Source organism: Peromyscus maniculatus, chromosome 1, assembly GCF_049852395.1.
Source record: "Peromyscus maniculatus bairdii isolate BWxNUB_F1_BW_parent chromosome 1, HU_Pman_BW_mat_3.1, whole genome shotgun sequence".
Lineage (NCBI taxonomy): Eukaryota > Metazoa > Chordata > Mammalia > Rodentia > Cricetidae > Peromyscus > Peromyscus maniculatus.
This window is the reverse complement of record NC_134852.1, coordinates 138,939,805-138,964,708: the sequence shown is the minus strand read 5'-3', so window position 1 is coordinate 138,964,708 and position 24,904 is coordinate 138,939,805. Positions and strand designations below refer to the sequence as shown.

The following is a 24,904-nucleotide window of genomic DNA, read 5'->3' as shown; positions in this document are numbered from 1 at the left end:
GTTCAGCAAGGCTGGCTGACTAGTGAGGCCTAGGCATCCTCTTCTCCACCTCCCTAAGCACCGGGATGATAGGCCTGTGAGGCTATCTGTGCCCAACTTTTTATATATGGATCCTCGCTTCACCCGCTGAGCTACATCCCCAATCCTGGAACAACCTCGATGCTATCTGCCACTCTTCAAACTTTTAGAAACCACAAAAACCATCTTGAGAGTTATATAATCACTTTATTTCCACCCCTCCCCCGAAATGTAACATTAAAGCCATTCCAGCATACAGATAGTCCTAAGGCTCCTCGCACATCTCATTTTAGCTCAAGTTAGATATTTCAGTAATGAGATGAAGATTATCCCATCGAAATGGCAACACATCTCAAAACCGGGTTCCATATTCCTGTAACTCTCTGCCTATCTCCCCAAGCCCCTTTAGTCCAGGGCTACAGAAAGACAACTCACAGCCATGGCTAACTCACCTTACCCATGCACAGAAAGTCCTCTCACACAAGCAGCGGGGTTAGACTTTGGAAACAGGCAATTTTTTTTTATTTATATGGATAATACAGAAGAAATCCCCCTTTGTTAGTGCTCTACCTCCACCCCAAGTTATGGCATACCAAGCGGCTATGGATAATAAGAACCAACTGACGGCAAGTCCTGCAGTGCATGCAACTTAAAAGTCTCTACGGCACACTGTCGGTCGCAAGGCTCCACGTGGACACTAGGGAGCCACTGGATTATTGGCAGCCGAGTCTGCTGTGCCGCTGGGATTTGGAGGCGGGGCTGCTTTGGCTTCTAGCTGTTGGCTTTCAGTTTGTGGATCTTCAGGGTTTTTCTTATCCTGGTCAGCTGCCCCGGCACCCATGCCTATGATTTCCTGTAGTGGCTGCTCCGACGCCAAGTTGCTGGGCTGGAGTTCATAGACTTGTACTTGACCTGGGACGTCGATTGCCTTCTGCTCGAGTTTTTCCAAGATGGTCTGAACCTTCCTGACGCCGTCTCTCCTGGCCTGGCGCACATCAGCTCGCCCTTCGGGGTCTACAGAATCCAGGGCCAGCAGCTCTTTGGTCAGATACTCTTCGATCATCAGGTACTTTTTATCAGTCTTCTTGCCTTCGAAGTTGTCTACGGCCTGCTCCAGCCCTTGCACCTTCTCCAGGATGGCTTCCACCTTCAGCACCCCTGGGTGTTTAGCAGGGGCTTCCGCTGCTTCTCCTGGTTTGGGGGAAGCCGCTTCCGCGGGGGCGGGGCTTGGGGCGGGGCTTGGGGCCGCCTTCGGTTCCGCAGCCTTGGGGGGAGAAGGGACAGCTGAGGGGGCAGGGCTGGGAGAAGGACAAGGAATTGGGGCCGAGGAGACCTTTACTTCCACCTTCTCAGCAGGAGGAGGTGGCTTCTGGGACACAGGCTTAGAGTCTGCCTCCTTGCGGATGACTTGAATGGGGATGTGTCCAGGAGGGAGATCTGGTCCAGCTGGGCCTGGCTTACTTTCTGTTTTGTTTTCCGGTTGGGTGGCAGGTGGAGGTTCTCGATGGGTCATGGGCTGCTGAGAAAAGAGGGCACGAACTTTTAATGGCTGTCTGAAGCAATAATTTATAGCTAATACCAAACAGTAAGAGAACGGGAGATAACTGTTTTGTTTTTTTTTTTTTTTTTGGTTTTTCGAGACAGGGTTTCTCTGTGTAGCTTTGTGCCTTTCCTGGAGCTCACTTGGTAGCCCAGGCTGGCCTCGAACTCACAGAGATCCGCCTGGCTCTGCCTCCCGAGTGCTGGGATTAAAGGCGTGTGCCACCACGCCCGGCGAGATAACTGTTTTTATTGAGCGTGTGTGTGCAGGCTCTTGTGCCACGGTGTGCATGTGGGTGTCAGAGGACAACTTACAGAGTTCTATCCTCCCACCATTCCGTGAGTTCCAGGAACTGAGCTCAGTCTGCCCGGCTTGCACAGCATGCTCCTCTCTATCCACGGAGCTTAGAAAATGACTTTCATAAGAAAGATTTTTTAAAAATTAATTTTATTTATGTATATGTGATCTGCATGTATGTCATGTGCCCTTTTTTAAGGTCAGCCAAAAGCCAAATTACAAACTGGGTATTAATCATGTATGTGACCAAATTATTTGCTAAGCCTCAGTGATCAGCTTATTTCCTAGTTATTTCCTGTAGATGATCTTCTGTAATTCTCAAAAATGAAACAGCATGCTGGCTGCTCATGGGGTTTGCTCAGGAGTACTTTCTGAGTGACTCCGACTCAGGCTGCGGCCAGGGGCACTGCCTCAGGTCCAGCATGGGTGACCTTTCAAACACCTGTTCCAGACTTATAACAGCCTAGTGGTTTCTGCTCAGACCAGTTTTTGGTTTGTTTATTTGTTTTTGAGAATAAGCAAGATGCTTACAATAGTGAGCCCTGGAGGAATTTGGCCCCGAACACTGATGATACAATACCTCTCCTGGCGCCTGGCTGCAGTTCTTCCAGCGACTGGAGGTCAAGGTCATATTTTTAAAAATGAACCTAGCTTCAACTGGGAACTGAGTAGGGCTCTTCTAGCATCTAAATGAATAGAATAGCTGGATTCTAAAATCCTCACATGCTCCAGTTTCATCAGCTGGGAAGAAATGCTGCACTATTCTCATCCCAAGTAAAAAATACGAATTCTACTTTAATGTACAGATAAGTCAAATCCTTGGATGCTCTAAAAATGGTTCGTTGAACAAGCTATAAGAGAGGCCACCGAGATCAAGGTCAATAGAGGTCAAACTGGGGTTAAATGCTCCCTCACCGACTCCAGGAAACATGGGGCAGGCTGGAGGGGAATTCTCACTACAAATGGGCCCTCTTTCCTAGGATTGCTAAATCCAGGTATAGATCCTGAGTGGCAGGGCTATCTCGTTGGCAAGCTATTTTTCCACCAAATGCCTTTTGCCCAACATCAGCCCTCACCACTTATCATGCTTCCACGCTGCCACCCCCCACAGCCACCCCCCACTCTGGGCTTTAAAAGCAGTGGAAGACTGTGTAAGGAGAAACACTTAGCAAAGGGCGTCCTGTGCTCTTCAGAAATGTCAAGGTCATGAAAGCATCGAGAGGCTGGGAAACAGTGCCAGAGACTAAAGGGAAGTGACGTCCGAAGGCCGGGTTTCCAATCCTGGATCAGATCCCCAGATGGGAAAGAGCTGGGAAGGAAATCTGAAAAGCGGGCAGTACACTGGATAATGCTGCTCAAGAATATTACATTTCTGGAATCTGGCCAATCTACTACGGTTGTGCTTCTTGGGAAAAATATTTGCTGAGGTATTCAGGAGTCGAGGGGCGTGTTATTCGCAAGTACTTCTCGTGCAGTTAAAAAGTAGATGATACAGAGAAAGAAGGGACATAAAATCAGAGCAGCCAGCATTGACAGGGTGGGGGTGGGGTGAGGGGGTGGGACTGAGGTGTAACTCAGTTGCCAGTGTTTGACTGGTGTGTGAAAGGCCCTGGGTTTGATAGTAGCACCACATGAACCCAACACAGTGGTACACCCTGTAACCCCAGCACTAGAGGAATAGAAATAGGAAGACCAGAGTTCGGATCCCCAGGGGCCACTGTAACAGCTTAGATGGGTGTGGCGGGCCATCAGTAATCCCAGCACTCTGGAGGCAGAGATAAGGTATCCCCAAAGCAAGAGAAGATGGCTAGCTAGATTAGTTGTACCGGCAAGCTCTGCATTCGAGTGAGAGATCCTGCCTCAGCATACAAGGTGGAGAGCGGAAGAGACCCCGCGGCAAGCATGGGCCTCCACAAGGGCCTGCATACCTGTACATTCGCAAATCATGTGTCCTACCCATGCATGCGTGCACACCACACACATGCAGAAACAGCCAAGAGGTGATGAGGGGTTTCTGTTTCAGGGACTTAGATAATAGCACTGTTCGTAGGAGATTGGTTTCCTTTTAAAAACTGATAATAATTCAGCTTCTCATGTTGCACCCGGAGGAGGCCAAGGACACCGAGTGTCCTGCCTCTAAGCCACACGCTGTTCAGTTTCAATAACACCTCGCCCCAGCTTCCTGGGAGGATGCGCAGGATTGCGCCCATGATCTCCACCAGACCGCGATGGCTTTCCCCTACTGCCTGCCAGTGCACCGGCCAAGGACCACAGCACCCTCCTGGAAAGGGCGGAGAATGTGTCAGACATGGGCCCCTGGTGTCAGGCTCAGAGCTAAGAGGGCCACATGGGGTATGCACAGAATAATCAGGGGCTGGCCCCTGAGCGACTCACAAGACACGGGGAGAAAGGAGCTGGCTTTGGGGAACAGACTACTGGGCCAACCCCTTGGAGGGCAGGGAGGAGAGGGTCTGCACTGGTGCTTTATGGAACAGACCCAGCCTGAGCAAACTCCCAGAGGGATCAAGAGAATGGCTTGTAGAACAGAGAGAGGGAAACAGCATATCTCTTAAATTGGAGACCACGCTGTGGTTGGAGTGAGATTGGGGGCATGGGGAGACCAGGAAAGGTGTGGTGAGCATTAAGGAACATGATCCTAGGAGTCAAGAGTGACGACCCTGAGTGAGAGCATTACCCCTCTGCCCCTAGAGTTGCTGAAATGGGAAGCAATCAGCTGAGCAAAAGCTGTGGAAAGTACTGAAGGTTCAACAGTCTCTGTGCTGTGTTGTTTGGTTTTTTTTTTTTTCATCAAGGCCTGGCAACTTCTAGAATTCTCTTTTCTCTAGCCATGCCTATGCTCACCAGGCAGCACCTTGAGGAAGGCCAGGGCGCCTGCAGAAACCCTCTGCCTGCTACAGCCATCTGAGTTTCTGTCCACCACTGCCGCTCCGTACCTGAGGCCTGTCAACCACCGTGTGCACGCGGATGGGTGACGGGGAGTGAACTGGTGTGCCGCTTCTGGCCGGGGAGCCTTCCCGGCTGGACGCACCACGGACCTGTGACCTGAAGGGGGATGCTGCCCGGAGCGGCCGGGGCTCCCAATCGTCTCCCTGGATCTTGTGGTACACAGGCTGGTGGGTCTGGTATTCACCCTGCTGAGCTGGGTAGTGGGTCTTCTGGGCTTGGTGGAAGGAGGGCTGGGCTGCTGGCCGGGTGATGTTCTGCTCATGTATCACAGGGATGGGTATGTAGCCCCGGGGGAGCTGGTGGCTACCCAGACTGCTCCTGCCGGAGGAGGGCAGGCTGGCCGAGGAGGAAGAGGAGGAGCAGTCAGAGGCAGCTGGAGACTGAGACCGCTGCAAGAGAAAAAGGGTGCCATTAATGACCCTCCTGCCCTGGCACTCCGAATACCCATCAGGTATCACAGAACACATTTCCCAAAGCCTTCCCGTGTGAGGATAAGGGCTGTGTGCATCCCTTTGTGAGGGAGCAAGTGCTCAGTGTGTTTGGGGCCCTGGTTTCCATCTCCGGTGGTACCACCTCACTTAACACATGCAGCACTGAGACCAAGAGGGCTGGGAATGTAGCTCTCTGGGAGAGCACTTGCCTAGCACGCACAAGGCTCTCAGGAGCGCTGAAATGAAAAGGCCCGGGTTCAAACACTTGGAAGCTCAGTTCTCTGAGCCTCACCTGAAATGTGGGAAAAAGACGGCCTGCCTGCGCACCTCACAGGGTTGCTTTCCAGATTAACCGAATGCATCTGTGCACAAGCCTTGGCAGGCAGCCGTGTGCACAGGAAGGGCGTGCTCCGCTGTGCTTGCCGTCCCGTCTCCTCACTTCCTCTCAGCCTCTTGTTGGAGAATGCAGCGGAGCACCTGGGAACTGCCTGTGTCTTCGTGCAGGCCAGATCCCTCTCTCTTCTAATCTACCTTCTAGAAAGTGAAGAAGGCGGCTCTTCAGGTGGCTCACGACTCAGCGCCTTCGTTAGCTTAAATCTTCTAAGCTCTCTGACCGATGTGCTGTTTTGACTGACATACAGCTAAAACAAGCCTAGGAACCACATCTCCAAGGAAGGGGAGAGACCTCCGGGATCCCACCTCAGCTGTGACTTTTTCTCCCCCCAGGATGGTCAAGTTGAACAGACGTAGGAGTCGAGAGGCAATCGGGACGCCGATACAATCAGGAAATGGGGGCCTCACACTCAAGATGAGCTGAAGACAGGAGGACAAAGAGGCCCTAACCGCTTAGGAACCCTACCAGATCTGCGGGCCTCAGCTCAGAACCAGATGAGCTGCCATCTCTCACCATTAACACACCTCGCCGTGCCGAGGTTCAGGGCTCCAGCCCAAGTCTAAAGCTGTTGCCCTCTGACTTCAGCTGCGTTTCCTTTCGCAGCACACTCTGAAGACAGAGATGCCGCTCTGATTTCCTCCCCAGCGGGGGTCCCAATGGCTGCTGGAAGGGCTGAACAGAATAACTGGGGGCTCTCTCTGAAACAGGGAGCCCAGTGTGAAGGCCAGGCAGCTCCTGCAGCTGGACTACCTCTACCTCGACACGGTTTTGACCATGCAGTTGCCATGCGGGCGTCAATTCTTTTACTACAAAAATAAGCCCGGCCACCTGAGAAACACAGGTGTAAGATACAGGGAACAAGGAGCCTGCCAGACTGTCTCTGCCGCGGAGAAACACTGATGTGGCGGGCCGGGTCCTGAGCCCAGCGGGAGCCAGGTCTCTTACCTCAGGTCCATGGGCAGCCGGGGGCTGAGCGGCTGCAGCTGTGGGCGCCTGTCCACACTGTTTATCTGGCTGGGTGGCTTCTGTCACGCCGCCACGCAAAGGGGACTGGGACCTCTGAGGAGCAGCCGCTGCCGCCTCAGTTCGAAATCGCTGCACCCCGGGCTGGGAGTAGGCATGGGAGAGGTGTGGCTGCCGATTTTCAGAGCCTTCGTGGAGGACGGGAATGGGAATGTAGCCTGGTCGGAGCTGGGGGTATATGGGGTGGCCTTCTCTGGTGGGCAGCAGCCTGGAGCCTTCACGGGAAGGGCCATTGGCAGAGGATGCAGATTCCTAAAATAAAGTAAGGAGAAACAAGGACTGGTTAGAAACAGGGCAGAGACCTGAGCAGGAAAGGTTGTGCTGGAGTGACGCGGGCTTCCGAGGTCAGACAGGCTGGCTGAGCACAGGGCACAGACAGCCCACTGGCTCTGCTTTGTCCGAACTCCCAGAGACTGCTCCGTGATCAACAGTTTAAGATTCAGGGGTGCTGGGAATGGTGGTGCACGCCTTTAATCCCAGGACCTGGGAGGCAGAAGGGAGCAGATCTCTGGCTTTGAGGCCATCCTGGTCTACACAGTATGTTCCAGGCTAGCCCAGGTTATATAATAAAACCTGTCTCGGGAGGGGAAAAAAAAAGATGAGGTGCATCTGGAAGTCAAAGTATCACTTTGAAGCACAAGAGGAGTCTCGCTCTCCCACAGTGGTGAGACGGGTTTTTTTTCTGGGCGACAGGCAGGCAGCAGGGTAGGACAACAGACAGCAGCTAACTGCCCTTGCAGATCTTCAGAGACTGAGGCCAGGAGGTGATCCCAGGAAGACTCAGCTCCAGTTACCAAACTGCACCAGACTTCTCAGCTTCTGTTAAAGCTCTCACCCACAGTTTGTATTTGATCCAAGCACAGAACCTAACTTGACAATCTTTCTGGAGAAGCGTGTGTGTGTGTGTGTGTGTGTGTGTGTGTGTGTGTGTGTGTACACGCATGTGTCAGGGGCTAGCTCCTTGGAAACATTTTTAGAACAAGCTGCAAGAGAGGGATACACAGGAATGCAGAAGTGGTACAAGAAGAAAACAAAACCAGGGATTAACGTGCCGGTCTCACAAGGCCAGCTCACCAGAGTCTCTGCCTGGCCAGACTTCAGAGCAGGGCTCCTGAACTCTCTCCTCAGCTCAGCTGTGCACTTCCTTATAAAATCCAGTTACTGCTAAAGAGCGGCTGAGCCAGGTCAACCAGAGTCGTCCATCCGTGTGTGCACCACCCACACCCACCCCCACCCCCGCCCCCAGCCCACCACTGTGGCCGTCCGATCAGGTTCCCAGCTCTGCCCTGCCTTCTGTCCTCCCCACGAGATGTCGGGTCGCCCTTGGCTTGTAAGAATCCCGCTAGGTGAGTTTGGTCAGGACCCCCTTGGCCTCTGACCAGCTTTCTCCTTGGAGTCACTTTCTAGGCACATGTCCCACCCTGTGCCTTGTCTGTGCTCGGCAGGGCGCTGCGCTCATCTCTCCCCACAGCAGCAGCCTTGGTCCTATCTCAGTGGTCCCCATAACCTCTTCCTTGCCATGTTCTAACAAGTCCCATAGAACATTTCCCCCTTCAACACAGTAAACCCTGTTTGGGCCAGGAGCAGTTGGGGGTCCTTCTCACGTCCTCTCACAAAGTTGTCTCTTTAGAGGCCTGGCTATTTTGGGACCCTTGAGAAGGCCAAGTTCCAGATGTACCTCTGGGGAAGATCTGATTTCAGACACCGAGGCCAGCCAGCCACTCTCTGGGCAATGACATCTCTCTCCAATCAGCGGCGGAGCAATTTGGCCTCCGACCGTCTCCCGAGCAGAAGAGTCCTTCCTCAGAGGACAGGAGCTGTGCTGTGTCTCCTGCTCATCTCCAAGTAGGTCGGTATTTAGGAGAGCAAGCCTTCCTCAGCAAAGCAGTGCTCTGAATGGCCAACCAATGCCTAAAGCCGGGAACCTGTGAGCTCAGAGTGCAATTTCTACAGCTGCAGAACTGGGCAAAAGCCAAGGACAGCCCCTCACGATTGATTTGCGTTTTGAGTGAAAAGGCCGCTAATTCTGCCATGTTTTATATTTACATACAGGTCTGGACACCAGGTGGCTGGCCCTGGAATGTGGCCTTTTCAGGCTCATCCACTGCCTCTCTCCTGCTGAGACCTTGCCCCTGGAGGGCCTCCAAAATACAGAAAAGGCAAGGGTGTCACTGTGTCCTTGGGGAGAGGGGCAGACAGGCACTTGGTACTCTCAGATTAGAATACCCACGTGCTCAGGACATCAGCATTATTTTAGCCTGCTTAACTCTCGGGTCACTCAAGAGCTGGGAGTAGATCCAGGCCTCACAGAACCCAGTTCTGGCCATGAGGCATGCACCATAGGGAGCTGGCAGGAGACGACAAAGAAGCCTGCTCTAACATGTTTTCTAGGCAATGTGTTCACTCACTGGGGCAGGCACCCTTCTTTGCAGCTGAAATCAGGTTTTGCATCGTCCTGTCACATGTTTTGGGGGACCGCCTGCAACTTATTGTTTCTTCTGGCATCAACAGAGCCTCAGCCACTACCTACTCCTCAGAGCCAGGCAGCTAGCAAGCCCGAGCTAGCCTCCTCTAAAACTATCAGTGAGCATCAAGCCACCATTCAGATGGGCCCCAGGGGTCATCACACCAACAAGATATGATCCTTGCAAATAAGGGGTTTGTAAGACAAGTTAAGGGGCTGGGGATGTAGCTCACTTGGTAGAGTGCTGGCCTAGCGTGCAGGGGATCCCAAGGATCGTATGAACCAGGTACAGTGGTGCACACCTATAATCCCAGCACTTGCAAAGTAGAAGCAGGAGGATCACAAGTTCAAGGTCATCTCCAGCTACGTATTGCGTTTGAGGTCAGCCTGGATTCATGTAGACGGGTTAATGCATGAAACAAAACAGTAACCACGTTTACCTGAAAAGCGGGGGTGGCTGAGGTATAAATGACATTTCTCACAGTGGAGGTTAGTTAGCCTAGCTAGGAGCCAAGCTCACTGCCACCATTAGTCAACAGTTCAGTAAGCATGGATAACTCCCTCCCTGACCCCTCTAAACCTTCAATGCCGGTTCTTTAAAACAAAGCAGGCGGCCGGGTGGCGGTGGCGCACGCCTTTAAAACCCCAGCCCTCGGGAGGCAGGCGGGTCTCTGTGAGTTTGAGGCCAGCCTGGTCTACAGAGCGAGATCCAGGACAGGCACCAAAACTACACAGAGAAACCCTGTCTCGAAAAACCAAAAAACAAACAAACCAAAACAAAACAAAAAACAAAGCAAGCAACAAGTACCCTGCAGAAGTGCAGTGAGACTGTTTGTGACGGGGCCTTACAAGTAGCCCAGGCTGGCCTCAAACGTCTGCTTTTGCTTGCGCTACCAGGGTACAGGGATTGCAGGTATGTTCCAAACCTCGATTTCTGATTTTTTTCTTTTCAATTTTAAAATCTGTTTTAGTGTTTTCCTTGCACGAATGTGTACCCTGTGTGCACAATCCCCTCAGAGGCTGAAGTTACAAACAGCTGTGGGCTGCCATGTGGATGCCCGGAATCAATCTCCAGTCCTCTGGAAAAGCATCCAGTGCTCTTGACTGCTGAGACATCTCTCCAGGCCTGAGTTGGCTTTTTTCGTTTTGTGTTGTTGTGGTGTGTTGTTTTTAAGGCTGAAATTCACTACATGTCCCAGGTTGGCCTTAAACTCAGATCCGATTGCCTTTGCTGGGACAAAGGTGTGCAGCACCACACCTGGCCTTTAAAAATGTTGAATATGTGGGAGGTCAGAAGACAGCATCAGATCCCCTGGAGCTGTAGTTACAGGCAGCTGTGAGCTGGGAACCGAATGCGGGTCCCTCCGCAAAAGCAGCAGGTAATCATCTCCGCAGCCCCTTGGGTGGAGTTTTCTGAGCCACACTTAAGAAGGATGTGCAGAAGGCCCAGAAGGAATCAGAGTCCCCCACCTAAAGAGACTCCAAAACCAAGGGGCCCAAAGTGAAGGACAAGTGACAGAAACGACACCTAGGAAAGTGGCTTGGAAGGTTCTGGAAGGAACTTTGAGTTAATGAACACATTCTCTGCGTCTGGGTGGTGTATATGTACACATAACCCACCAAAGGCTATGCTTTCCTGCAGCCCCTTACTGCTCACCCCTCTCACAGCTCACCCACCCCAGAAGCCCTATGCCCCTCCGACAGGCCTGATTGTGGGGGCTTCTCCTGCGGGCAGCCCTATATCAGGGGCACTGAAGACCTTGCCTCTACACAGCTCACCCGTGTTTTGTACCTCAACTGGAAAAGCAAAGGGAGAGGAGAAGCCCCATCCAGCTCACACAGGGACCTTGACAGGAGAGGCAACATCTAACCTGTGTCTTTGCGGAAGTGTTAGGTCTGAGCCCAGGGAGGAAGAAACGCGGTAACCATGAACAGATGCTGAACTACGGAAGATGAGACGAGGTAGAGGGTTATCAACAGATGCCGCAACAAGACAGGGGGAGCCAAGAGGAGAGATGAAGGTGTAAGGGAAGGAGAAACAGAGGCACAAGACTTACAGGAAGAGGTGAGTGAAGAGGGGGCGCAGGGCAGAGATGGGAGGGAGGCACAGCGGGGAAGAGAAGTGAGCAGGAGGCAGAAGCCCTCCATAGCCAGAAGAGCATGAGGAAAAGCAGGAGCGTCCACCAAGACTCTGGTCTTGAACTTGGAGTCAACTGGAAATGGCGCTGCTGGCTGGCACTGGCTGGACAGCAGGTTGGGCAGCCAGGTGGGCCTGGCCCGAGGCTGCTTTTCCTTATAGTCCTGAGTCTCTTGGGTCTGTGTGAATTAGTCGCCCACACATGCCATTTGATAGAACCCCATCATCACTGAGAACGCTGAACCCTGAAGAAGTTTCAGGCTCCCCTCTATTCCTCTGTTGGGTTTTGTTTGGAAAAAAGTATTTTGAAAAACCAGCTGACTTCACAGAATAGGTCAAAACAACAACTTCAATGATAATTTCGGCCATAGCAAGGTCCGCACTGGAGTGCCTTGGCCTTGCTGGTGCTCTGGCTCTTCTACTAGAGTCTCAATAGCAAAAGCCTGTTTTCATTAAGAAAAAAGCACTGCCTAGAAGTGATGTAGGGTCCATTCTAACCTGTGATGGTCTCATGACAGCGTGTGTGTGTGTGTGTGTGTGTGTGTGTGTGTGTGTGTGTGTGTGTGTGTCAAAAGAAAATGTGTAATATTTGTGATTCCTCTTGAATTCCATTTAAACTGTACCTCTTCAGTTCACTCAGCGCTATTCTCAAGTTCAAGCTCACGTCCATGGGTGACTCTGGCTCATACCAGCATCTTTCAGGTAAGACTCAGCAGCACCTAACCATCCCGACTGCTGTGGGGACCTCAGGAATCCTCTCCATCTTGTATCATCACACATGGGGCTGGTCACAAGCACAGCTGCCAAGCAGATGCCTGTGAGTCTCCACCTCTTCCTGGCGACCTCCCTGCAGCCCAGCTTGTTACCTTTATCTTTGGCGAAAACATCAGGGAGACATCCAAACTCTAATTAGGAGATGAGAGCCTCGGGGCTGACTTTCACTTATCTTACTACATTAATTCATAAATGAATGCGCTCATTTTACTCTGTTGTTTGTATATTGCAAATATTAAAATCCTGAGGCTACCTTAGGGCACCAAACGACTCCATGAGGTGGCCAGGAAAAAAAAATCAGGATAAATATTAAATGAGCCAAAATGTGCCCTTTTAGGCATAAGACATTATTAGAGGAAGCCTGAAGATACGCTCTGAGCTCGGTGAGTGACGAGCTTGTCCGCAGGTCTGCAAACACTATAGGCACAAAAGATTGCCCCACCATGTGTCACGTGAGCAGCCCGCACCCCCTCCTTAGACCCCAATTTTCCTTAGCTATATAAAATTCAGGGGAGGCCCAGGAATACTCTACAAAGTATTGGTTCTCAGACTATAGGGGGCTATGGAGCACCCAGGGAAAAATAAAAATACAAACAATGGAAGATCTTTGTCCATTTCAAGCAAATCTTATTCAACTTGGCTGAGAGGGATCTGAGGTACGCACCAGAAACTTCTGGAACTCATCTACGGCCGTATCACCACAAACATGCCTTAATTTGTCAGAAGTCGCTGGAACTCAAAGGACCCCCAAGTTTTATATCGAAAACTAAGACAAGGCTGAACCCCACCCTCCCCCTCACATTAGAAGCAGGGTTGGGAGAAGAGCTGTGGGGCACCTTTTAGGTACCATGAGCTGGCACACCCAGTTCCACAGGATGGCATGAAAAGCAGGCCTCGACCCAAGCACAGCTGGTTCCCTACACACTGGGGAGATGGCGCTCTGAACCCTGGAAACAGCCCCCCATCCTGGCTCTTGATGAAGTGGGCTTGACACCTAAAGCCACCGTTCCCTGTTACTATGGCGACAGTAGCAAAGGCAGAGGATCAGCACTTCCGACTCCAGCCCTGGAGTTTTAAGGAGAACACCGATTCTATGAACTGGGTTTTTAGGCCAGGAGAGCCTTCACCCAGGTCCGCTGTTGAGTTTTACTAACAATACTTCAGAACTTCTAACACCAATGAAAAAGACAGAGGTTTGAAGGCCGTGGAAACTCTTGGTGGAGCCAGGATCTGGGCAGAAATGACGCGGCTTGGCTCATCTCTATCAGGCGGGTTACAGATGACAAAATTTTCACCTTGGCAGACACCTGACCTTCAGTGACCCATCCCAGCCTTTTGTTTGGTCCAACAGGCCACACAAATGACTTGGTATCGATGTGATACCTAAGCACCCAGGAAGCCAAGCTCAAAATTCTCTTACTCTCCTGAGTTGTGACCACTGGGTCTCCATTGCTTCTGGAGGGCTTCTGAGGAGACAGGTTTTGTTCTGGGACTCCTGGAAGAGGACCAGGATTAGGTTCCCAGCACCCACGGCTAGTGACTCACAACAGCCTGTAATTCCAGCTCTAAGGGATCCAATGGACTCTCGTGGCCTCCGCAAGTGACCGCACACTCACGTGCACAAACCCGCATGCACAATACATACACAATTAAAAACAAAAATAATTATGAATAAGTCTTTTTTTTTTTTAAAAAAAAAAAGATACTAGGTCTGTGTTGACCACAAAACTGTGAGTCACAGGTCATGTATGCGTCACAAGTCAAAGGCTTGCTCTGATAGGCCAGTTATTCAAACAGAAACACTTTTATCAGCCAGGCATTGCTGGCACACACCTTTAATCCTAGCACTTTGGAGGCAGAGGCAGGGGGATCTCTGTGAGTTGGAGGCCAGCCTGGTCTAACAGAGCGAGTTCCAGGGCTACACAGAGAAACCCTGTGAAACAAACAGAAAAGAACACTTTATCCCAGCATTAATAGAAGGGACATCCCTATGTGTTTTAGGAGATGAAACCTGGACTGCCAGTCTTTGCCGCTGTGCCCAAATGAGCAAGTATGAATGGGCATGAGCCCTGGCCTATCAGCTGCCACACTGGACGCCAACCTTTCCCTGCAGCTCATTAGCCTTGGACAGAATCTGCTACAACAGACTCAGTGTCCCGGCCATTAAATTCCCTTACTTTCCAAGGGGCTCTAAAGAAGCCCTTTATCTCCGTCTTAAGAGACTGGTTAGCAAGAAGGCCAAAGTCTACACTGAGAACTAACCCGCAAGTAAACAGGGCCAACTAGTACCCTAAAAACCTAAGCCCTGAATGCTCTTCTCTCAAAGAGGCTAGTCAGCTGCTTGGGGGTGGGGGGGCTTACACACAGGAAACCTTACTGCTGGGAAACGGCATGTAAATGCATGGGATGGAGCTACATGCATGGGATGGAGCTGGGCACCCATCCAGAGGCTGAGGGAAGGAAAGCCAGGCCAGGGCAGGGTACCCAAAGGTTGGCCTGGGAGCAGAGCATCTGCTGCCCTCTCCTCAACATTCTGACTGCATCCCTCAGAAGAGCCCACACATGGTCTGGGGGCAAGTGCCACCCTCGTCAGATGCTGGCTATTTCCCCTGCTGGAGGGAGTGCTGGGACTCCAGCCTCCCCACTCTCCCAAGCCCTGGAACCTTCCTCTGGTTTTCCACCTGGCAGATGAAGCCATGGGATGGATCCCAAGTCCCAGGGGAAGCTCGTGTACAGACAGCTATGGGGAGAGAAGGCACTCAAGACACACTTAGCTCCTGAACCCGCAGCCTCAGGGAAAAACCAAGTACTTACTTCCTCTTAGGGAAGACGCAAAGGCCACTTGCTGTCATCAGTGCAGATGGAAAAGTACCCGAATCTCCTCCACTTGGGAAGCAAACTGAATTTTAAAAGATCAGGAGGGGCCCCTCCTGTACCTGGAGCATTTCCACGGCCTTCCTAAAGTCTCATTCCAGACTGAAACACAATGGTCCTGTCACAAGGCCTTTCGCCTGACATTACGGCTCTCAGCCACTCCCTCCCCGCCATGAACCCGGCTCCTGGTTCCTGTCTGGCACTGTTCTCAGGACTGCAGAGACAACTGAGGGGCAACCTCTTCTCAAGGAATCAGGGCGGAGTAACGAAGGGTTCAGTGCAGCACAAGGTAGTGACGCCTCTCTTGTCTGTCCCTGGTATATATAAATCAACAAGCCCTCGGAGCAAAGGGGCCTTGACGGAGACCCCAGAAGGTCCGAACGCCTTCATCTGGTCCCCTACTGTGTTCCAAGTTACTGTGTACACAGCCCTCACAGGGGCACAGGAAGCCCAGGTCGGGGTTCTGAGGGCTGTCTGGACACCAGCCAAGGGAGAATCAGCTAGATCTGGGACAAGCTTATGAGAGACAAGACTTCAGGCCTCTCTGTTGTGTGAGAGACCCATGTGTGGCCAGGCGCGCTATATGGGGGGGTCAGCTGGATGCCTATCTACCAAGGCCTTCCCACTTCATGGTAAACATCCCTAGGAACAATACATAGGCTTCAGCTCAAGCTTTGAATGAAGGCCCCTCCAGGCACCATCTCCTTTGATTCTCTCAAGCCCGTTAAGAGTGGTCCACTTACAGAAGGAACAGGCTAATGGAGGACATGCAATTTGCTTGAGACCTCCAGAATCCAGGTTTGCCTGGCAGTCAGGCTGGGCACATAATTTTTTCCCCGCCACTCCTGGATGCTGTGTGTTGACGTTTGTGTGTGATCTCTCCAAGCCCTTCTGTCCCCACTCCTCCTGGACTGAGGCTCAGACCCGAAACATTCCGTCTGGGTGCTCTCCAAGTCAGGGAGCGCCCGCCCGCTCTGTGCTGAGTCATTGGCCCAGCCGAGGCAGGACCAGCAAAGACTTTTGGCTCCATTCTGAGTCACCCTGACTCTAAGACTTCCCCATCACCAGGCACAGGGGTGCCATGCATGGAGGGAGACAACCCAGCTGCACCTCACAGATGAGGGGCCTTTGCTTGTGTGCAAACAGCCTGATGAGCTAACCCTGAAGGATGGACCATCCACCACGCCTTTTCTACCCACTCAGCTGCCTTCCAAGTCTCCCACCACTAGGCTTTCCAAAACTATTCATTCCTTATTTATTCATTCAGTGTCCAAGAAAGACATTTCTAAACAACTGAGGAAAAAGGCCCCTACACTTCTACTCTGGTGAATAAGGCAGAAGTTCCTCTGAAATAGGAAGAATTGCTTTCCCAGAAAATGCTAAGACGTTTTCAGTAGGAAGCCCCAGTTCAAAGGATTCAGCCCTGTGCTGGGAACTGAGGAAAACTGATGGGTTTACAGGCTCCCCAGCCCCATGCCCATCCCCCATTCAGATGGCAGCAATCGGCGATTCTAGGTGGTTCTGGAGAGAGAGTAAAGAACTTGGTATGTGCGGTGTCCGATCTTACTGCCAGCCACAAGACAAAATAATTAGATTCCTCTGTAGAGCCGCCACCACCGCTGTCTGCTCCGGATCTGCAGTGTCTGGCTGCTGTCGGCTCCCAGCCCCTCCCTCCAGACCTGAGGAAGATGCTGTGTCACTGGCGGGAACAAAACAGCTCCCCCAGACCTGAGAGGATGGACTCAGGGAGTCAGCACTGACCTCGGCACGGAAAAGGCCACCCAGAAAGTGACTAAAGGGACAGGCCTCTGGGGGACATCTGGGAGTCTACGGACATCACGGTTGTGCTGGGGGGTTGCTGAGGGCTTCTTAAGACACACTTTGTGTTTCTACTTCTATGGAGGCGTTGCCCTCCCTGTGCCCACAGATTCTGCTAGGCAAGGAGAGGCTGAGATGAAACAGACCTGCCTGGAACACTCAACAGGGTTGTGAGCCAAAAAGGCAAAGCAAGAGAGCCCACCACTCAGAGGTTCAAATCAGAGCAGCGTGGAGTCTAGAGCGGGGAGGGACAGCCTGCTTCTGCCCTGAGAGAGGTGAGGCAAGGAAACAAATATGCCTGACACTTCCACAGGACCAGAGCAGGAGTGACTGGACAGCCTTTCTACGGAGCCACGGGCTAGGCACATCCCTCTGCGTCATGGAATAGTTTCTACCTCAGCGTCCAGAGCATTTAAAGAGACAAGGTTTTTTAAAAGCACACATCCATATCCTACATACACACTCTCTGGCTTCCTCCACAGCTACCAAGGCCGCAAAGATATTTTTCACAGAAACAAGTGAGAACTTTGTAACATCGGCTATCACACACACACACACACACACACACACACACACACACACACACACACAAAGTCACATGTGCCCATGATGAACCAAGTTCAGCTTGTGCATGTGTGTGAACTGAGGAGATCGGGTGCCGGCCAGGAGTCCCTGAGGTCTGAGGCAGCAGTAGATTTATGTGGTGATGTCTCACAGTGCAGAGCAGGGGCAAAGGGACTGGAGAACAGCAGAGTGGGGGAGGGGACAAGGAGGATTCTCCTCAGCGCCAGCCACTGGAGAGTCTCCAAGGCTCTTGAGAAGCAAGAGCCTTCCTTCCCCAGCTCTCGGCTTTTCTTCTCAAGGCCTCTCACATATTTAAGATCGAATTAAAACACGAAGGTAAAAAGAACAGGTTTAGATTATGTATGGCTTCCTGATTTGGATGGAAGATACCAGAACAAAAATTTGAATGTCGATAAACAGTAATAAACATGTAGAGTGGTTTATATAAGGAAACCATGTGCCATTCCAGAAGCAGGGGCAGTGCTAATCAAGCCTCAGGGGTGGTATGAAGTTTTCTGACTCACCACCAGCGCCGACAGCATCCAACATTTTAAGCTTTCTCGGCCCTGGCTAACGTCAAAGGCTGCCACAGTTCTCCTGTGCACGCACTCTAACCCTATGAAGGACCAATCTACTTCACAAAGTGGGGACAAACTGTGTCCTGGGAGGCGCGGTCAGCTCTTGTGCAAGCCAAAGACACAGGCTGTTCTTCAGAGGGAAAACGAAGGTCTTGGATGGACACCCTCCTGAGGCACGTGGCCGTGTTCCCGATCCACTCCCACCAAACAAACCGCTTTCCAGCCCAGACTGCAGCTCGCTGGACAGGCGAGGGGGAGAAGAGCCACTCATTTCCTGACTCTGCTAAGAGGTGCAGTGGCCTAGGATCGATGTAGAAAGACAGAATGACCTCATCTTCAGAGAACAGGAGGATCTATCTGCTGAGCCTAAGGCAGAATAAATGGGTCTTTCCACTTCAATCATAACTCAAAAAACAGGTCCAATTTTCTGTAAAAGAACATTTCTCCCTCTCACAGAACTCGGTTCAATCGGCCAAAGTGGAAGTGAGATGCGGGAAGACAGAAAGGAGGTAGAACACTCCAGGCCTGGGGTGGCGGGAGGTCCCTCACCCTGCCGCTGTGCACAGGGTACCTAGGCTCCCGAGGCATGCCACCTCCAGAGGTCAGACACCAGGAGAATGTTGGCTCTCCCTGTTCCAAAGGGGACCAGGGGCCACTGTGGCTCTCAAGACCATGGTGGCAGACTCAGAATCACCGGAAAGCCCTCTGAACTTACTTCTGGGTGCCATTCTGGGCAATTCAGATTCAACATGGGATTGGAGGAGAAATGGTCAAGTTGCTGCAATGTGCATTCTTTTTAAAGATCTATTATTTTTATCTCATTTGTGTCTACATATATGTCTGTGCATCAGATTCCCCAGAACTGGAGTGAGCCACGTGATGTAGGTGCTGGGAAGTGAACCCAGGTCCTCTGCAAGTTAACTACTGGACCATCTCTCCAGGCCCTTAGTGTACAGTCTTTTTTTTCCGGAGCTGAGGCTCGAACCCAGGACCTTGCGCTTGCTAGGCAAGCGCTCTACCACTGAGCTAAACCCCCAACCCCAGTGTACAGTCTTAAAATGCTCCCTGGAGGGCATCAAGATGGCTTGGCAGGTAAAGACACCTACCACCAAGCCTGAGGGCCTGAGTTCCACCTCAAGAACCCACATGGTGGACACTTCCACTAAGTTGTCCTCTCAGCTGTACATAGAGGCCACACAGTGTGCACACAAACACAAAATTAAACCAAATTAAAAAACAAAACTCTGGCAGGGCGGTGGTGGCGCACACCTTTAATCCCAGAACTTGGGAGGCAGAGGCAGGCGGATCTCTGCGAGTTCGAGGCCAGCCTGGTCTACAGAGCAAGATCCAGGAAAGGCACAAAGCGACACAAAGAAACCCTATCTCAAAAAACAAAAACAAAACAAAACAACCTCTGGCAGGCAGAGCCAGCTGGATCTCTGTGAATTTGAGGCCAGCATGGTCTACAGAATGAGATCCAGGACAGGCACCAAAACTACACAGAGAAACCCTGTCTTGAAAAAACAAAACAAACAAACAAAAAAACCCATAAACTCTAGAGATTGCCAGGTTGGTGAGTCCCAGAACCACAGAGGTGAACAGCCCTGCTCCATGAAGGACAATCTGCCGGGTAAGGGACCAGCACTCTAGAGTACCTGGTCTCAGAGATTCTGAGGAGGGGCTACAAGGGCCCATGTATCTCCAGACCCCAAAGTGAACACCAACCTTTCTACAGAAAAAGGGGTCTGGGCTGGTGCGCGGGCCTCCCTGATCAGTGGAAAACTGCAGAAAAGTAAGAGGGAGGAAGTGTAGCTGCTTGGAAAGGAGTCTGCTTGCAGACACATTGCCTCCAGCTGAAACAGGTCAAGGGGCTTGTTGACTATAAAAACAGGGGGGGAGATTTGCTATAACCACTTCAGAGAAAACAAAAGTCAACCCCAAGAAGACAACGTTTAAGACTGAATACAACACAAAGGACTAGTGCTTTTCTTCTTTCCATGAAGGACTCATTTTTACCAGGTTTGACTGTAAACATCCAGATGTTCTTCTTGGTTTCCCAACTCAGGGAAGTGATCTTTCTTGACTGATAAGCATCTCCCCCCAAGGCGAATATGCTGTGAGGGTCTCTTAGCTCTTTCCTCTTATGCTTCAAGAAACCTATCTCAGGGGCTGGAGAGATGGCTCAGCATTCAGGAGTGCTTCCTGTTCTCCCAGAGGACCTGGGTTCCATTCCCAACATTCACAAGTTGGCTGACAACCACCCATAACTACAGCTCCAGGGGTTGGGGATTTAGCTCAGCATTTACTACAGCTCCAGGGAATCCAACACCCTTTTGGGCTCCGAGGGCACGTGTACGCACAAGCATATGTAAAAATAAAGAAACCAATTTCTAATATAAAATACTAAAGGTTTTCCTGGTTTGTAGTGTGCAGTAAGGTACAATTTGTAAGTCAAACTGTCCCAGTCACATACATCTTCTGGGACCATCTGGGACCAAAGTATGGGTTTGTAAGGCGTGAAGCCCAGGCTCAAAGCAAGCACAGCTTGAGGGACTTGGCTCCCAGATAGAAATGCTCATTTCCTCCTTATGCTTTGGTCCCATGCTGGTGAGTCTATCTCAAGTAATAAATTTGGTAAGGGAAACCCTTCTCCCGGGTTAATCACAATCCACCATCGAAATCCTGGCTAGCACAGCAGAGTCAGTATGATCCAGGTTCATAAAAGTTCAAGCCACTGCTGATTTCTTACTGGTCAGTCCACTTGGGCCCTCCTCTCTTTGCTATTGGGTGCTAGGTGGGTGACCTTCAGAAACACTTGAATTCCCTGCATTGCCTTATACAGTAGCAAGTGGGTCATCATTAAGGACATTTCCAGTTTAAAATTATAATGGTAAAATTGTCCAGTTCTTTCAAGCCTAAGACATCTGACTTAGTATTTTGCAATGTTAACTGTTAATAGTTTTTTTTTTTTTTTTTAACCTTGCACAGTCTAAAGCATCTACCTAGTGGCTACAGCAAGATCCTGACTTGCAAGGTGGGTGGTGGTGGTGCACACCTTCAATGCCAGCACTTGGGAGGCAGAGGCAGGCAGATCAGTCAGTTTGAGGCCAGCCTGGTCTATAGGGATCTTACAGGACAGCCAGGGCTACACAGAGAAACCTGTCTTGAAAAACCAAAGAAAAACCAAAAACAAACAAACAAACAAACAAACAAAATAATATCAAATCCCACTTTCTGAGTACCAGCATGGGCATGCTTAAACTTGACCTTTACTCCCAACAAGGGGTGCCAGCAGGCTGAGATTCTTCTTGTAATTACAGGAAGGAGGCCTCAAAATACAGCTGTCTACAGCTGTGATACACTGTGGGTCCTCTACTCCCCACACAGTCTTGAGAAGGCTAGTTTCTAAAGAGAACATTTTACCCAGTGGGACAGACACACACAAAAAAAGACACATGCAATTATGCCCACCTAATTACAATCAGGAATAAATATACAACTAATTCCTTGTAAATGTAAACCGCTGCTGAGTATGTGGCTCACTGCTGGATACCAGGGTTGTAAGGAAAAAGAGTTTTGTCTGGCATTCTCAAGGACCTGGGTCACCCCATGCATTAAAATGAAAGTAGAATTTTCTAAAATAATTTATAAAGCATTTCAAATTTGGTTAGTTTTTTAAAATTCCAAATATCAACTCTCTACTGCTTTTAATTTCTTCAGACAGCAATAAGGTTTTGTCTTTTGGTGTTTTTGCTTTTGTTTTTGTGTGTGTTTGTTTGTTTGTTTGTTTGTTTGAGGCAAGGCTTCTCTGTAGACCAGGCTGGCTTTGAACTCAGAGAGTCCCGTCTCCACCTCCCGAGTGCTGAGGTTAAAGGGGTGTACCACCATCTAACCAGGCCCAGGTTAGTCTTTAAGTGTACTTATTTTACCAAACTTTTCATTTTGAAAAGATCAAACTTACATAAATTATAACTGATCAGTATGCTAAGTATGACTTTTGTTAATTATATATTAAAAGATCCTACCTAAATTTGTAATTTTAAGCATTCTGTTCAAAATTAATCGTTTCTTTAAAGACAGGGTCTTTTTTGCAGTACAGGCTGGCTTCATTCCAATTTTAATTATTTTTTGAGACAGACTCTGGTTGTTGTTGCCCACGCTGGCCTTGAATTCCAGATCCTCCCGCCTCAGCCTCCTGAGTGCTGGGATGACAGGCATGCTCATGCCTGGCTTCATTCCAAATCTGTGTTTTCACATTTTCTTGCTCTTGGTGTTGAAATTACACATGCCTGAATGTTCGTAAATGAAGCATACACCTGCTGTGTTCACAAGACTCCTCAGCTGTTTCTGGTAACAAACTTCGAGTATTTTAATACGACAATAACAAGGAAGAATCACACCATTAAAAATGTATTCGCTTTCTCTCCAGTGTGGGGTAATGGCTAAGTATGTGAGACAATGTCGGATCTCTAGTTTGGAAACTGTCAGAAAGAGTATCCTTTGAAAAAAAAAAAGACGAGTAACAGCATCAGAGAACCCTCTAACCGAAAGCTGTTTCAATTAGGAATACAAGTTTAATGTTAAAAATGTAGGGGGAAATAACTTATTTACTAGAGCCGACTGAGTCACTGTATGCCTGAGATCCAGCAAAATCAAGATAAAAACTAAGTTCGGAACTTGAAGGTGAAATCCCCAAAGGACTCCACCTCAGCAGCCCTGCAGGCCGGGACCGGGCGCCCCCAGCACCGGAGGGAGCCGAGGGTGTCAGCACGCGGGGCGGTAGGACAGAAAGGCGGCGGCCGGGCCAGGCCTGGGCCTCAGCCGCTCCTCGGGCCGGTCGCCCCTCCCGGGGGCCGCAGCTCCGCCCGCCCGCCCCCCCCTTCGTCCTTTGCCCTTCTCAAGAAGCTGTAGAAAACGTCCCGATGTCACGACGAGGGTCGCACCTCGCTGGCTCCCCTCCAAAACCACCCTTCCCGAGGTTCTCCCAGGGCCCAACGCCTGTCCGGGGAGGGTACGGGAAGGGACTCTCCTGGCGCAGGAGGGCGCAGGGTGGGGTGACTCGCGTAGCCCCGGCCCGACCGGGTCCCTCCACCGTCGAGGTGGGCCCGCGAGCCCGACTCACCTTGGGACCCTCGGGGGGCACGCGCGGGTCGTTCCACGTCGTGGTGCGACTGTTGTGGTCCACGAAGAAGGGCCAGCCGGTCTGCGGGTCGATCTTGATCTCCCAGCCCGGGGGCAGGGGGTCTCGGTCACCGGCTCCGTTGCCGGACGCCATCTGCATCACTGGAGACTGGGTTGCGGCGCTCATGCTGGGTCGGGGTCCGCCCGGGGCGCGGAGCTGGGGCGCGGGTCACGAGGTCGTGGAGTGCGGGCACCTCTGCGTCGCCGACGTGTCCGGGAAGCCGGCGCCGGGCACCTTTATGAATTAAAGGACTGGGTGACGTGGCCGGAGAGGGGTGGAAGTGTCTGGAAATAGCCTCCTAGCTGCCAAAGGGGAAGGAGATAAAGGGAAAGCAGCAACTGGCCGGCTAGAAACTTCTGGTCCCATCCAGAGAACTTGGCGGCCGCCCTGAGTTGGATGTGGAGCTCCGCCCTGAGTCATCGGCTATAATCGCTGCGGGGCGGGACCGTGGGCGGGATCGGAGGTGGGGATTTGTCACCCGCCCCTCCTCCTCGTCTTCTCCTGCTGTCCCTCCCAGCAGCTGTCCCGTGTGCGTCCCTGGGCGTGTGCGTCCCAAGGCCTGTGCGCCTCGCGACGGATGGGCGCGCACCGGTGTCCTTGTGCGCCCAAGGTGGTTTTGACCTCCGAACTCGCAGCCACTCCTTCGCACCGCGCGGGGTGTCCCGGGACTGGCAGTCCGCGGGCCGGGTGCCTGTGGCCCCGCCTCTGTGGAGCGACTAAATCATCTTGAAGCTCGGAAAGTCCCTCCCGCCCCCATGCCCAAGTACGCTAATACTCAGGGACACTGGCGTCCTGCAGTGACGTTTTAATAACTTTCTCTCAAGGACTTTGGGACTGCTCCCGAGGAGTTCTGGAATGCTGATCTGACGTCACAAAAAAAAAGTGCAGTGAAACTCACCTGCCCGCTTTGGAAACCTGAAGAACAAAGGAAAGAAGTGATGGCCTTATGCTCTTGGCCTTCTCTAGTATAGACACTTTCTTACAGTGACTGGCCTTAAAGTTTATATTCTCTGGGGTTTGGAGTGGGTTTGTTGTTTGATTTTGTTTCTAATGGTAAAGGTGGACTCTGATTCGGAAAAATAAGGATCAAACCAAAACCCTGCAATTCTGTTTGTTTAAATGGCAATCAACTCCTAATCCCATTGCCTTCCTAGTGCCCAGGTCATTCCAAAAAGAGAACGTTTGTGGGGTCCAGTTCAGGTTCTTAGGCACGCAGACTCACTCCCTCACATCAGAAACACCTTGAACTAAACTGAGCCCAATTTCCCACTCAGATTCAGAGAACGTTCTGGATCCTTCAAAGATACCATCTTCTGGCCTCTTCTTCCCCTCAGATTTTTATTCTGTTTCAAATGCTAGAGGGTTCTGCCAGACATTTCCAATGAGTGATTTTTACTTCCAGAGACCATCTTACCAGCCTTGAAGTCCCAAAGCTTAAGTGTAAGTACTGACGTGGCTAGGCTTCAGGGACTGACTCTGTTACCAAACACATCCGGAACTAATGTGCAAGCCCAAATGGGGGTGTACTGAAAATCTCATTGGAAGGTCTAGACTCTTCAGATTCACTGGTCAGTGTCTGTCTTTTGTTTCTTTATACATGGACCTACCCAGGACAGGACTGGGTCCAGAGTCCATCTTCTATAAAAGAATAAAGACCAATGTTTATTGAAGACAATGAAAAATGAATTTTTTAAAGACATGGTCTATCTATGTAGCCCAGGCTGTCATTTAACTCAGTACGTAGACCAGTCTGGCCTCCAACTCACAGAGCTCTGCAGGTCTCGGCCTCCCAAGTCCTGGGATGAAAGCTGTGCACCACCGAGCCTAGCTCTGTCCTTTTTTT

The 24,904-nt window shown here is 51.0% G+C and overlaps 1 protein-coding gene across 2 annotated transcripts; it reads right to left on the bottom strand.

The window, feature by feature from the left end:
* Nucleotides 1-205: 205 nt before the first annotated feature.
* Bag3 (BAG cochaperone 3) lies at nucleotides 206-23,903 on the bottom strand. 2 transcript variants are annotated; one of them, XM_006976995.4, is made up of 4 exons: nucleotides 23,002-23,903; nucleotides 6,593-6,922; nucleotides 4,810-5,211; nucleotides 206-1,537 (listed from the first exon to the last, which is right to left on the bottom strand). In XM_006976995.4, the coding sequence occupies exons 1-4, from the start codon at nucleotides 23,185-23,187 to the stop codon at nucleotides 716-718; spliced, it is 1,740 nt and encodes a 579-aa protein (XP_006977057.1). In that variant the 5' UTR covers nucleotides 23,188-23,903; the 3' UTR covers nucleotides 206-715. The 2 variants fall into 2 exon arrangements, with proteins under 2 accessions (XP_006977057.1, XP_006977058.1); XM_006976996.4 differs by having other exon boundaries at nucleotides 206-1,534; nucleotides 23,002-23,882.
* Nucleotides 23,904-24,904: the final 1,001 nt, after the last annotated feature.